This window comes from Fomitopsis serialis (assembly GCF_022376445.1).
Source record: "Fomitopsis serialis strain Sig1Antser10 chromosome Unknown B0H18scaffold_34, whole genome shotgun sequence".
Classification (NCBI taxonomy): domain Eukaryota; kingdom Fungi; phylum Basidiomycota; class Agaricomycetes; order Polyporales; family Fomitopsidaceae; genus Fomitopsis; species Fomitopsis serialis.
The window spans coordinates 84,771-98,694 of NW_025954994.1; the positions used below are offsets into that span (position 1 = coordinate 84,771).

The 13,924-nt window shown below is 54.1% G+C and overlaps 5 protein-coding genes across 5 annotated transcripts; 2 read left to right on the forward strand and 3 right to left on the reverse strand.

Moving 5' to 3' along the window:
* Positions 1-891: 891 nt before the first annotated feature.
* B0H18DRAFT_1007998 (uncharacterized protein) lies at positions 892-3,102 on the forward strand. The gene is made up of 11 exons (XM_048028755.1): positions 892-1,154; positions 1,208-1,606; positions 1,659-1,751; positions 1,803-1,870; positions 1,926-1,985; positions 2,041-2,047; positions 2,103-2,301; positions 2,362-2,477; positions 2,532-2,560; positions 2,617-2,857; positions 2,920-3,102. The coding sequence occupies exons 1-10, from the start codon at positions 963-965 to the stop codon at positions 2,849-2,851; spliced, it is 1,398 nt and encodes a 465-aa protein (XP_047893228.1). The 5' UTR covers positions 892-962; the 3' UTR covers positions 2,852-2,857; positions 2,920-3,102.
* Positions 3,103-3,243: 141 nt separating this feature from the next.
* B0H18DRAFT_1008002 (uncharacterized protein) lies at positions 3,244-5,222 on the reverse strand. The gene is made up of 6 exons (XM_048028756.1): positions 5,006-5,222; positions 4,578-4,942; positions 4,397-4,516; positions 4,350-4,375; positions 3,621-4,280; positions 3,244-3,561 (listed from the first exon to the last, which is right to left on the reverse strand). Exons 2-6 carry the CDS (start codon positions 4,933-4,935, stop codon positions 3,301-3,303), a joined length of 1,425 nt encoding a protein of 474 aa, XP_047893229.1. The 5' UTR covers positions 4,936-4,942; positions 5,006-5,222; the 3' UTR covers positions 3,244-3,300.
* A 488-nt stretch (positions 5,223-5,710) lies between these two features.
* Positions 5,711-6,771, reverse strand: B0H18DRAFT_365488 (uncharacterized protein). Its single transcript, XM_048037777.1, has 3 exons — positions 6,668-6,771; positions 5,917-6,615; positions 5,711-5,864 (listed from the first exon to the last, which is right to left on the reverse strand). The coding sequence occupies exons 2-3, from the start codon at positions 6,540-6,542 to the stop codon at positions 5,795-5,797; spliced, it is 696 nt and encodes a 231-aa protein (XP_047893230.1). The 5' UTR covers positions 6,543-6,615; positions 6,668-6,771; the 3' UTR covers positions 5,711-5,794.
* A 1,246-nt stretch (positions 6,772-8,017) lies between these two features.
* On the forward strand, positions 8,018-9,651 carry B0H18DRAFT_1119249 (uncharacterized protein; the record flags this gene model as incomplete). Its single annotated transcript, XM_048033918.1, has 4 exons — positions 8,018-8,363; positions 8,420-8,555; positions 8,614-9,304; positions 9,364-9,651. The coding sequence occupies 4 exons, from the start codon at positions 8,018-8,020 to the stop codon at positions 9,649-9,651; spliced, it is 1,461 nt and encodes a 486-aa protein (XP_047893231.1).
* A 725-nt stretch (positions 9,652-10,376) lies between these two features.
* On the reverse strand, positions 10,377-11,523 carry B0H18DRAFT_876919 (uncharacterized protein; the record flags this gene model as incomplete). The annotated part of the gene is made up of 4 exons (XM_048040521.1): positions 10,377-10,808; positions 10,864-11,178; positions 11,230-11,393; positions 11,454-11,523. The coding sequence occupies 4 exons, from the start codon at positions 11,521-11,523 to the stop codon at positions 10,377-10,379; spliced, it is 981 nt and encodes a 326-aa protein (XP_047893232.1).
* Positions 11,524-13,924: the final 2,401 nt, after the last annotated feature.

Below are 13,924 nucleotides of genomic sequence, written 5' to 3' on the forward strand. Positions count from 1 at the left end.
GAGCCGCAGCAGTACGATGAAGCCTGGCGCCACGAAGAGAAGAACACCGGATTCAGAGGCCTCTTCCGTGCGCCGCAGGGCGCGAGCGACCGCCAGTGGCGGTGAATCACTTTCCTTCAACCTTCAAACGTTCAACGTTCAAATATCAAACGTTCAACCTCAATGACTGGACATAATAATTTACCGTAAATCTACGCCACCGTTGACTAGGACTGATAGTTTGCTTACCGTTTCACCAAGAACCTGCGTCGGCCTCCTTCTGTCGACGTTCGGACTCTGCGCCTTTATATCCTTCATCAGCCACCCTTCTTTCCGTTCTTGACTCGATAGGGTTTGCATTTTATCGCCAGTTACAACTCCTTGCGTTTTGATGATAGGAAACCACGGTCCTATGTTTCCTTCTTCAACATGTTGTCGATTATACTTCTGCTCAATTTCTCGCTGTTAGTTGTGCTTGCTTTCGAAAACGTCAGAATGGATTGCTACTCACTGAGCGTTCACCGTGCGATATAATGACGATATTGACCCTTCTCCCATTCCCCTATGCTCAGACCTATGTCGTTGATCCACGCACTAGTCATCGCGGATCGTCTCTTTGAAGGAACCCACAGCGAGGTCTCGCGCTCGTGATTTGAAGAGGCAGTCTGCTTGTTGAGTCGACCGCGACTTGAAGTTGAACGTCGTCGCGACCCCAATTGCATTGAGCGGACCGTAGCACCTGCCTGTTCCGCCAGCAAGCCTCGTTTCCGAACAGTCATTTCATCGCAATGACAATGAAGCAGCCAGTCGAGTCAAGTACGAAGTCCAGCATAAGTCGTGCACTATCATATCGGCCATGATAGTAGCGGTTAAGAACATCGCCGCTTTAACGCCCATGAGCACAGCGGCACACGACCACATTGTGTACGTACTGCTGCCGGCCATGGGTTTCTTGACTGTCTTCGCCACGGCCGTTCACTGAGATGCTGCTTTGCCTGTGCTGTCTATGGCTCGGTCTATGCTTGAGCGTGTCGTGCGCACTGTTCGCGTCGCAGGACCGGCAGAACGTCCTCCAGGTGGCTCCTAATTCGGACAGCCATGTTGGTATTTTGGCGACTATCTCTGAGCGACTCGATGGAGAAGTAGACCTCGAGAACACATTGCTTGTAGCGGAGGTGAGCGTAGAGACTATATGATGGTCAGCTTGTTCTTTAACTCGGAACGGCAGGCGGCGAACGCGGACGTATGGCGAATAACCCGCTCCGAGGTCGACCTCTACTTCCCGTCCGTAGAAGAGTATCTCTCTTCGCCGTTCAACGATGCTTCTATTCCCCATAATACGACGCGAATCCCAATCTCGGATACCATCAGACCAACGACACGGTCCTCATCGTGGGATCTGACGTCCTTGGCCAACACGACCTTTCACGCAGAGTATCACCCGTTGTATGAGATAGAAGACTTCATCCAGGCCATGGCGGACGCGTATCCCGATCTAGTGCAGGTGGTGAACATCGGGCACTCCGCGGAGGGTCGGGAGATGGCTGCTATGCGGATCTCGAAGCCCGGCAAGAAGGCGAAGGTGAAGCCAGGCTTCGTCTTGACGGGCGCGCAGCATGCCAGAGAGGTGCGTGCTTCATGAACCGCAGATGCATCCGTGGGCTGACCGACTGGTACAGTGGGTCGCAACGTCAACAGTGCTCTATCTGACACATGCCTTGGTGGCGAGTTCGCCTGAGCAGTATGCAATGTCCTCCTTGCTGGACCTCTATGTGCGTGTATCCATTATCGGTCACTGAGAGCTGTACTAACAAGGCCGGCAGGACTTCTACATAGTTCCTGTGCCGAATCCCGACGGTTATGTCTATACCTGGGAGCATGATCGTTTTTGGTGCGTCTCGTGCACAGATGCTGAAGATAGCTCGTTATTGATTGCGCTGTTTTAGGTACAAGAACCGTCAGATCATCGGGCCCAACGAGAAGTGTGTAGGCATAGACATGAACAGGTAACTATCATCCCACTTCGCTCGTACGTGTTAAGATACATATATGTTTCTCTAGGAACTGGGTACGTGCTCTACACACGACAGGGACATACTACTCACCCCCGAGATGCTCCGCAGGGCCACAAATGGAAAGCGAGAGCAGACTTCCCGACTCTCACGGCGAGCAAGAAGCCCAAGACACCAACAGACCCCTGCACGCCGTGGTACCCGGGCCATCGGGCGTTCGAATCGCCGGAGGTGAACAACATCGCGAACTGGATCACGACGCTCCCCGCGCTCAAGGCATACCTGGACCTGCGGAGCTACGGGCAGATGCGTACGTAGACCGTCTATGCTCGGATGCGTCGTTTCCGGCTGAGTAGACGACGTATCGCAGTGTCGACGCCGTTCGCGTACTCGTGCAAGAAGACGCCGAAAGACGCGGAGGACCAGATTGAAGCCGCTCATGGTGCTGCGCGTGCGATCAAGCTGGCGCATGGGACGTCGTTCACGGTCAGTCTTGTTTCACTATAGCGGATCATACGCCTGACGACCATCCGTTCCCAGACTGGTAGCCTTTGTTCCATGCTCTACAAGTAGGTTGTCGTGTCTAATTTCCTTCACTCCAAATCTGATATGTACCCTGTACCAGAGCACCAGGGAACGTTGTCGACTGGATGTACGCCAAGGCGGGGATCAAGTACTCGTACGCCGTCCACTTGCGCGACACCGGCACCGTGCGTCGTCGTTTATACTCCCTCCTTCCGACGCTGACGTGCTGCATGACGGTCTGTAGTACGGATTCGCACTCCCTGCGGAGTGGATCAGGCCTGTCGGCGAGGAGACGGCGAACATGGTGCAGTTCCTCGCCGAGTTCATTATGTTGACGAAGTGTAAGTCAGCCATTGCGCAGCTCGTCACGGGCCACCTCACTGATGCTTGGTCGGGGATGTAGAGCTTGGGTCGATTCAGTGACTGTTCATGCTTGTACCGCGTTCGGGTTTTGTCGCGATGTGCTCCATGCATCTCAGTTTTGTCGATCTTTGTTGTACCATCTATCTCCTTCGCGTGTATTGTACTGTCAACATCTGTAAGGCTAGTCGATGATCGCTGAGAATCGTCTGCTGCTTGACTGGTATCACGATGAGACGAGCACCGGCGACATGCAAATCCGGGCGCGTTGCTCTGTCGGGCGTTAACACGCCGACTCGAGCTCAGTCTAGAGGTATTCATGGTATGAGCGGAGTGTTCTATGACTTCATTTATCAGACAGCAACACTGGATAACACGCATTGGTAAAATGTATTGAGAACGGTAGAGCAAGCGTTCAGTACGTTCAGTTCGCGTACATGGGTGAGTGCCTCGTCAACCATTCCCATCCAGGACATCCGTACATTTCTTCTCTCCGGAACATGACCATGTCTTGGGGCCAGTGATCAGAGACGACGGGTATACCTTGTGGGTATTCGATGCTATGCAGTCGCCCGTTACGGCCCGCGACCTTCAAGGTTCCGGCACCGGCGATCGCATCTTCAACGGACTCCATGAGCGCGTGCGACCTGACGTGGAAATACTCCAGTTGGCGACAAGACATCCACTGGGAATGAATAAGTAAGGATCGCGCAGGTGGAGATATAAATGCCACGGAGGACCTACAATAGGGTGAAAGGAACCTGCTTCGACGACGGGCGCATGAAGGAGGAAACCCAAGGCGGCAAGACTGCTGGGCAAGCATCGTGCCAGCGAACCCATTATATCACGCGTAAAGCGACGGGCTTTGAACACAAGCCACAGGACCTCGAGGTTCTTCAGAGTGGAAATGATATCCAAGTACTGACGGTGGTATAACCAGGGGCAAATGTACGCCAGACGCAGACGCCGCAGCCCTTGTCTGTTCGACAAGAAGTCTGAGAGCACTTGCAGATCCTCGGGTGTTAACCTGTACTCGCGGGTGTAGTCCAACACCGCCAGCGAGGTCAGCCGTGTATTGTGTTCGAACGATGAAGCTAATGCATGCAGTAGCGAGTGCGCCTGGTCGTCGATGGAGCTGATAGCAAATGATTGCAGCTGGGGTAGTTGTCCAAGTAATGTTTCCAGGGTCGCCAGACACTCTGACGGGAGGAACAGCAGCTCGAGATGGGTAAGGTTCGGTAAGCTGTCAGGCTGAATGGACCCCGCCCACATTGCCGGGATGCAGATCTCTCGCAAAGATCCCCCGTGAACGTCTATTGTAGCGTAGTTTGAGATGTGATGGTGATAATCCTCCCATAGGTTCAGATGTGTCCCGGTGAAAGCGATCGAGCGTATGCTGTGAGGCTGCGCAGGGAGAGCATCTTTAAAGCCGAACATCTGTAGAATGAGAAACTCGTGTTTAAAAAAGTGGACACGAACACTGAGCACATTGACTGGCACTCACGGGAGAGAGATTTCACACAGCAAGGGGCATGCTTTGGCAAGCATCTCGACGATCTCCAAGGAAGGCACGGGACGCGTCCCATACCAAATGAGCGACCGCAGGTTCACCAAGTTTTGGACAGCTAATGACAAACAGTCTGTATTTATTCGGCATCAATATAGACGAAGGGATATCAACGTGTACTGCCTGACACTTACGTAGTTGGAAGACACAGTCGTCATTGCTACCACCGTGTTTATGTGCTATGATTTCCAGCCGTCTCACTCTCCGAGCAAAACCTGTGTCGACCGTAATACGATGGAGGATATCGGCGGCCAATGTAGCTCGTCTGTTTTCATGGGGTCGGAACGTTTCCGACGAGTGAGACTCGTTGTGATACCAGTACTCCCACGCTCCGATTTGTATTGTGATTCTGGAGAAGACCACAGTAATGGCAAGATCGTGAAACAGTCGAGAGACGAGAAGGCAAGAACGTCTCGTCTCCCGAGGCACGAGGAGGATGATCTGGCTCAGAATTTCAGGCGGGGGTAGAACGCAGCCATGCCCGGCAGTCATACGGCCGCTATTTCTCCAATTGACAATCCATATTAACCATAGAATATATTATACGACACGAATGGCTCACCGTAGTCCGAAGAGGACAGCAGTTTCGACTTTGGTTCAAATGGCGCCAAGTACTGGCAGAGCGCGTTGAGCTGGGACGTATAACGTTGTTTCTTGATCCCTAGCCACGACGTAATACTTTTCAGATAGCAAGGATTCACGTCAGAATTCGTTGCGACGATGCACCGGGATGCGAGAGTAGTTTTGAGGCAGTATAATCAATGTCGCCATGACAGAAGTGATTTGAGCTACTAGAGGCGCGTTGTGGCACGCGCGCTTGATTCTCCATGACGGCGCGAGCCCAAGTCACGGTAGGCTCCCAGGCGGAATAGGCAGAAGCACAATTCTTCAAGTCTCATACCCCAAATCCTTGTCCGACGCGAAGTGTTACTGCAAGGGCCATTACATGTGACGCTATAGTGGCATCACTACCACTGCGACGCCGACGGTCCTCCGAGAAGACTTCATTTCGCAGTTATACCGTATGCATACTACGCATCATTTGAGAATAACATTAACGGGTACACGCTGCGTAGTACTGCTGCAGACCGAGTATATCTCAATCCCCGTGAAAGACATCGTAATGCCCTTCTCGATAATGCCAGAAGCGTCGCTACCGGTCAGTAGTTCGGAAACATATTGACGTGCCTCATCAGCCATTCCCATGATCCCGCACATCCGTACTCATCCCGTCTGAAAACGACTCTGCACAGCGGCCAGCGAGCGGAGACGATCGGCGTCCCATCCTCATAGCCAATATCATACAACTGCTCGTCGCGGCCCAGCAATTTCAGCGATCGCGCACCGGTGATCAACTCTTGAAGTCCGTCATCTGCCTGGAACCACGTATGGAAGTATTCCAGCTGACCACAGCGCGACCACTGGAGTTGCGAGAGGGTGAGGTAATTATACGGGCACTTGCTGGGTACGCACCAACTGTTGGAAGCTTCCTGCTGTGAATGCTCCCCGGTAGTGGCTGTAATTGCAAGAGCAGTAAACCCACTTGGCAGTTGCTGTGCCCAGGTGTTGATCGTATTGCGAGTAGTGGCTTCTGATATATTCATTTCGACTCCCAGGACCTCGAGGTCCTTGAGAACGGACAGACCATCCAGGAACCATGCCCAGTGCTTATATTCGCAGCGAAACGAAGTGCGGAAGCGTCGCAAGGCAGGCAGCTGTTTGAAGACGTCAAAGAGCATCTGGAGCTCTCCCGATGTCAAAGCCGGGATGCGGAATTCATCTTGATCAATCAAGGCCAATGAGGTCAAACGGAGGATGCAACCTTGTGCCTGTGCCAATGCACAGAGCAGCAAGTCCACACTTTGGCGAGAGCATTTGATCGTGAGTGATTGCAGCCGAGAAACTTGCTGAAGGAATGAGCCAAAGGTTCCAAGCTCCGCAGGCGTTACCCATAGTAGTTCGAGATGCGTAAGATGGGGTAGGACATGGGGTGGGATAGAGTCTAGCGGCAAGGCCGGATGATGGAGCTCTTGTAGGTCTCTGGCCGCACCAATGTCTACGGCAGGCACGTTTTGCAATTCCATGAATATGTTCCCCATATGTGTTCCACTGAGAGTGACGGATTGCAGGCTCTCAATGGCGCCCAATTGAAGGGTCCAGAATGACTTGTGTCTGCAAGTACTAGTGTTATGCGGACACTAATAAATGTACAAGCTGTGCTTACGGCAGGGAAAGCCGTCGAAACAAAGGTCATGCTTTCGCAAGTGCTTCGACGATCTCCGGTGCAGGCAAGGGGCAGGGCCCATACCATACGAGTGCCCGCAGATTATGCAAGCAGGAAATAGCCAACGATAGGCAACCTAGTAAGATCGAACATTAATAACAGGATACGGCTGGCTGATGTGCAGTCTACCGACACTCACGCAGTTGGAAGGCGCAATTATAATTGTGATCATCGTAGGCGCATACCTCTAGCCGCTTGACTGCATTGGCAAAATATGGATCATACATGATGTGACCTCCTCCTCCCGCAGAGATTGCGTTCCGCCTAATCGCTTGCGCCTGATACTCACTTTCCGCTTCCGCTTCTGCTTCCTTGGATATGCACAAGTGCCAGTTCATTTCCTCGGGGTAATGGGTCTCCCATGCGCCGAAATGGATGGTAAGACCTGAGAATACCACACGGAGTGCGAGGTCGTGAAATGATCGTGAGACCGAAAGGCATGTTCGCCTTGCCTCTCGGGGCAGGTGGTGGATGATGTGTGCTAAAATTTCGGGAGGGAGCGGGTCCCATGGACGAGCAATTGTAGTCATCGTTGTCGTGCTATAATCTGAATCGCAAACACTTTATTGTGATTGATCAATCAATCACATTTGGATGAGGTGCGCAGACCTACCATTACTGACTCAACTTGCTAGGATCGAGAGGTTATGAGCCACTGCCACTCAACTTGAGCCACTGACTTGAGTCGCGAGGAGGAGGAGCGTCCCGAAAACGCTGCCGCATGAACCTACTATATCGGTCCGGGATCTCGGCCAGGACAGGGAACTCGGTCAGTCATGCATTGCTCAAGAACGGCTGAGATTTTTGGCACAAAAGGTATGTTGCTGTGTTTGTTTCAATTACAGCTATCGACTGGTATACTTACTACACGAAACGGATAGGAACTTCACTGCCTAGGCTCGACTGACCGAGTTCCCTGTCCTGGCCGAGATCCCGGACCGATATAGCATGTCACGTGAACACTGTAGCGCACGTACCGACTCGTCGCTGCCGCTCGCAAGGCGCGTTCGACTTGCTTGTCTCTGCCACCAGCTCTTGTTGTGCGCTCACGTTTACAGTACACCTGTTGTATCAGTTAGAGCCTGGTAAGGGACATTCTGTTGAAGGAATACCTGGCAGGGCTAAAGGTCACTTCTGGTGCTGCAGTACTTCTAGTACTGTACCATTAGCTCCAGTGGTCGTGCCCTCGGAGCGTGTACTATCAACGCACGACAATTGTACTCAGGTAAGTCAGATCGAAGGGATATAGTTGAAGCGTTCTCATTCAGAGCTGCACAGTGGATGTTTGACATGTCATCGTTATTGCCGCCTGAACTCTGGCAAGAGGTCTTCACATGTCTCCCCGAAGACACTACGCGGACATGCCTCTCTGTATCGAAAGTATTTCACGACATTTCTCTGCGATTTATGTTCCGCAGCGTCACAATCTTCTTTGGCGCATGGGAGTCTGCTGAGGCGAAGGAGGACGTGTACGACGCGGATAAAGTGATACTGGATGCGCTGGAGGACGATAGATCCTCCATGTCGTCCGCGATCCTGCATCGCATAGCTAGTGATCCGTCGTTCGCTGTCATCGTGCGTTCGATCGATGTCCACGCATACAAGCGTGATGGCGCCAGAGGCGCGTTCGAGCGAGGTGAGTGCGCCAATCCCAGACTCAGGCCCACTGTCTCAGCCCATGATCATCTCCAGGATGCCTGATAGAAGCGATACACTGCCTACATAATCTACGTTCGTTCACCTGGCATGGTTCGGCACCGCGCCTTACACCACAGGTTATTGACGCTCTCATATCGTCGTGTACACTGCTGCGACACTTCTCCGCGCCGTAGGTATCGCTCACCGCCGTTGTTCGTTCTCTCACGCTGATGTGTCTGTCTATATAGACTCTCAACGCTGTCAGAACTGCCGCTGACGAAGCTGGAGAGGCTACGGTCTATTGGTTTTACATGGAAGTGGTTCTATGACACTACTCGAGGCCAGCGCTCGCGACTCGCTCCCGAATCCCGGGACCTCGAGATTCGCTATGGAGATCTGAAAGAACTCCAGATGCCCTACACCTCGCCCGCGAACATCCCTCTGACTCGGCTCCCTCTGCTCACGCACCTCGAGCTCCTATCGATACAATCCCTGGAGGACTTCGGACCCATCATACGCCGCGTTCCGCAGCTCGAGTCACTCTCGGTCTTCTGCACCAGGCGCCAGTACGACAAGCTGTTCGAGGCGCTCGCCTTCCTCAAGTCCGACCTCCCGAACCTGCACTCGCTCTGTCTCCTATCCCGCCGGGAGGGCGCATTGGACCCAGCGCACGTGCAGATCCTCGTAGACTTCCTCAAGGATCGGAAGTGTCTCCGCCGCTTCCGCTCGACGTTCAAGTTCGCCAACGGCACGCATTCGCATTTCGTTTGGGCCATATCATTCCTGGTCAACCTCGAGGCGGTGCACTGGGACTTGCTCTCGGGGAACATCACCCAGATGTTCATACAAATTTTCGTGCAGCACATCCCTTCCAGCATGCTCGCACTCAGTCTCGCTACGGCGGGCTCCCTCGGGAAGACCGAGCCCTTCGTCTATCTGGTGAGTCCCCACCTCGCGTCGAACATCCTCTTGACCTCCCTGATTCCCTCTCATCGCAGTGGAGGCACTGCCCAGACCTGCGGTTCCTCTATATCCGCACATGGGGCTCCGAGGATGAGCCCATCGAGCAGCTTCTGGAAGGCGCGAAGAGCCTGCAGGTCATCGGGTACAATGGCAAGTTCTACAATGTCAAGCGGCAAGACGGGCAGCTCAGCCTGTCGCCCGCGTGGTCCGCGCGTAAGGTCGCTTTTCGCGGCCTGAGAGACTTTGGGCCTGGATGTGACAGTGGGGAATGGCTGATGAGGGGGTTGCGGATCAGGAACGATGCAGAAGAGGAAGCGCAGTAAATGAGGTAGGAGTGTAACACCCGCTATGGTACGTCCTCGGAATGTGGATTCACTTGCATACTTACTTTCATCGGAATCGGACGGCACGCTCAGGACGTGAGGACTAAATGGAATCCCCTCCTTCTCCTCCTCCTCCTCCTCAGAGTACCCGCATGTACAATACAAGGCGCTAAGCGCACAGTTGTATCACTTTCTCGAAAGGGTTCATATCATATCGTCTGCGCCGTGGTCCACACGAATACAGTTGCCAATGCTGGTTCAGTAGACATAATGGCCGCGAGCGAAAGATATGGAAGGCTACATAGCGAACAAGACGAACCTGGTCCGGCACGGTAGGAGACTCGGACGAGCTTGCTCTCTACGAAGATTGGACGGAGGTACCAAAGGTTTTAGTGGGTACACCGTATAGACCGTCTATAGACTATGACGCCGATTACGGATAGGTGAGTCGTACACTGACCGGGACGATCGTGCGTAACCGCATTTTATCCCTGGATCGCAGGCAGGCAAAGCCTGCTCGATGGCTGGTCGGCCTGGGCCTACGGGGCTGACCAATTGTCGGCTGAGGCCTGAGGTCCGAAGTCATCTTCCTCGGATCGTTTACATGCACGTCTTAACAGTGACGTATGAAGAAAGATCTATGATTCCTGCCGTATTTGATACATCGTTACACGCTTCTGCCACCCTGCTTCGTACTCCAATTCGCGCTCCCGAGCGAGCCGCACTCAAGCCGAGAGCTTCCCGCGAAGGAGGTCCTTCAGCGCCTGGCCGTCCTCCGCGAACTTCTTGATGCCCTCGTGGAGCTTGTCGAACGCCATCTGGTCCTCGAGGAGCGTCCAGCGGAACTCGGGCTCGTCGTCGATGTACGTGACCTTCGCGAGGGGCTGGCCCTGCGCGGCCGCGTGCGAGTCGAGCTTCTTCGGGACGGGCGTGGTGTCGTTCTTGAGCTCCTCGAGCAGCTTGGGCGCGATGGTGAGGAAGTCGACGCCCGCGAGCGCCTTGATCTCGCCGACGTTGCGGAAGGACGCGCCCATGACGATCGTCTTGTAGTGGTGCTGCTTGTAGTAGTTGAAGATCTTCTTCACGGACTGCACGCCCGGGTCGTTGTCGCCCTCGAAGTCCTTACCCGGTGTTGCCTTCTTGTGCCAGTCGAGGATCTGCGAGCACATTGTCAGCATGAGGGGCCATCCATGATAGGAGGGGGACACGTACACGGCCGACGAAGGGCGAGATGAGCGTGACGCCCGCCTCAGCGCAGGCAACAGCCTGGCCGAAGCCGAACAGAAGGGTGAGGTTGCAGTGGATGCCGTCGTCACGCTCGAGCTCCCGCGCAGCCTGGATACCCTCCCAGGTCGATGCGATCTTGATCAGGATACGCTCACGCTTGATCCCGACCGAGTCGTAGAGCGCGATGAGCTCTTTCGCCTTCTTCTTCGTACCCTCCTTGTCGAAGGACAGACGGGCATCGACCTCGGTCGATACACGGCCAGGGATGATCTTGAGGATCTCCTTGCCGAACTCGACGAGCTGTGGGGGGCGTTAGGGTGCTGCCGGTAGAGCGGAGGCTGATGAACGCACCAGACGGTCCATAGCCGCGCTCGTCTGGTTCTCGAGGTCACCACCCTTGTCTTTGCCGTACTTCACGGCCGCGTCGATGAGACGGGCGTAGCCCGGCTTGCCCGCCGCCGCTAGAATGAGCGAGGGGTTGGTGGTGGCATCCTGGGGCTTGTACACGTCGATTGCTGCACATCGATGTCAGATCGTCCCATCGGGTCGCCGACCAGAGGGCACGCTGTACTCACACTCGAAGTCACCGGAGTCGGAGACGACAACGGTGCCGGTTTGCTTGAGGTGATCGAGAGAGGTAGTCATGATGGATGGTGGTGAGAGGTGAGAGCAACTGCGGTGACGGTGTCGAGGCCGACGCGCGAATATATAAGCAGGCGGATGGAGGGGCGGCTCAACCAAGCGACGTGTGATCTCATACCCAGTCGGCTCGGTTCGGCCCGGGGCTACTCTGGCTACAACCCCGCGTCCCCACGACGTTAACTCTCGAGGCTCGGAGGCTCCTCCCCACCACCATCCTGCACATCTCCGCACCGGGTCATACGCGAGTCAATATTGAGTCATAATTTTTAAAAATTATATTCGTCATTTCTTAGCACAGCGGACAATCCGCAACTTGCGCCCAATTTCTCGTCATGCCAGTCTGTCTGACTCTGTCATGCTGCCTAATCCCAGTGCGATGTTCACAAAGCCGCACGTGCGGACCAATTTGCTCCCGGAAGCAAGTCGTCTGCAAGACCCGAGTACGCCCGCCTACGAGGACGCTGAGCCCTTTCGTGGTTACCTCTGTATGTTTATCGTCACATCGTACTGAGAGAGCGGCGTTCGCTCCGAGTGTGTGCGAGGCACGCATTGGCAGTAAGCCGGCCCAGGGCCTATCTATGTGTGACCTTCTCACACGCCGGTTTAACTCCTGAGGGTGGCCTGAGTAGCAGCGGTGCTTTGCCAACGTGCGTGCGATAGCTAGAGAATTTGCAACCGTTGCTCACATGTGCGTGTCTCCAGTCGCACGATGAGCCCACTGCTATGATCGTCTCGATCGTCACCACGGTCAGCATGTCATCGTGAGCTTTGGCGTTACGCACCGCGGATCATGCTCCCAGTGTGTGCACAGGGAGATAGATGTCCACCAACCAACGGGTCCGAAGTACACCGACGGGTGTTGACATGCCTGCAATCTCATGATGAGCATGGCGAGTACAGAATCCTCTACCAGATGACCCACAAGACTCCCGAGCATGCCGCCTTGACATTCCAAGGTCGAGTTGGCTACCGCGAACGTGTACAGTGACTCAGACACATTGACTGTAATGCCACAGCATCTATGACCGACGGATCAGACATCTGATCCAATAGAGTGCAGCACCACGGAATTACTGACATCTGTGAGTGGCAGCTTGGGCGTACAAAGATATGCCTTCGAGTGAGGGTGAGGGTGGGGGGAGGGAGTATGGTCCGTCAGTCACGCATCGGCTCTTCGAACATTTGAAGAGGATAGCTGTTTAGATTGTGCGCCCAATGTCTTCTTTATCATCACCGATTCGAAACCTGTTCTCAACAAATAAGGCGGATCAGCGTAGACATAGAAAGATAGGGCGCTCGGACCTACTCGGATCTGACAAACTCCGGGTGGATAGGTCCACTAGCAAGAACATCGTCAGGACAATGATACGTATACACCCTGTCACTTACAGACTGTCTGGCTGCCAGGTAACCCCTGTCGGATATGCGCTATATACAGCCTTACGACCGCATTGATTTTGCAATTCAGTGCCCTGTGGCAAGCCTCGCGGCAGCCTAAAGCGACACCTAGTAAGTGGTTCACACTCGGACTCGCTCCGTTCTACGATGCGGAACTAGAAGGGTAAACACAAGACACGTCTAAAGCGTCGTGGGATCGATGTGCGGTGCTTCGGGCGCGGCTGGAGCGTGCAGGGACCGAGTCGACTGTATAGAATACGGATCGGCTTCATGCGGACACGGCGAGAGATGAAGCGAGAGAAATACATACCTGCCTGTGCAATCCAGTCGTGTACAGCCCAGGCTGCGTTACCGCTTTTTAGTGGCGTCTGTTAATCATGTTGCGTGCGCCACGGCCTTGAGACTATTGAGAACGTAGCAAGCCGCCAGAAAATCAGAGGCCAGCCGCTGTTGGCACGGTGATACAACTCGTTTCCGGTCGCAGTTCGCATCTGCAGGGATTCTGTGAGGTTGCGTTCGCACTCGAGAAATCAGAACACACACTGAGTCCAATACGCACCTGCGACATCTGCGCAGGAGAAGCAGTGAGGGAGGGTATGATGATCCGCCTGTGAGTGAATACGCGTTTCGATTAGCGCGCCATGGTAACGCTTTCCAGTGTTGTCCTCGCCACGATATCAAAGCCTACATGGCATGTGAGCAGCAGGCAGGAAGTCGGGCGCGGAGAACGCACTATTGATATCGGCAGGCTGAGATGCAGCAGGCAGGCCTCACGGTGCCAGCTGAAAATCGGGATCGAACTTTTGTCATGACTAACAACCCGTCCGTTGCGGTTGCAATGTAGCCGTGTGTCAGAATATCAAAGAACGTCTATTATCCTTGTATGAATCTCCATCAGAAGTGATGGGATTATTGGCACACTGAGAAAGGCGGCGGCGGCCACATATGTCGAGGGCCCTTGATGGCGACAACAGCATGTCAGATGCAACCCATATTTTCCTTGTGG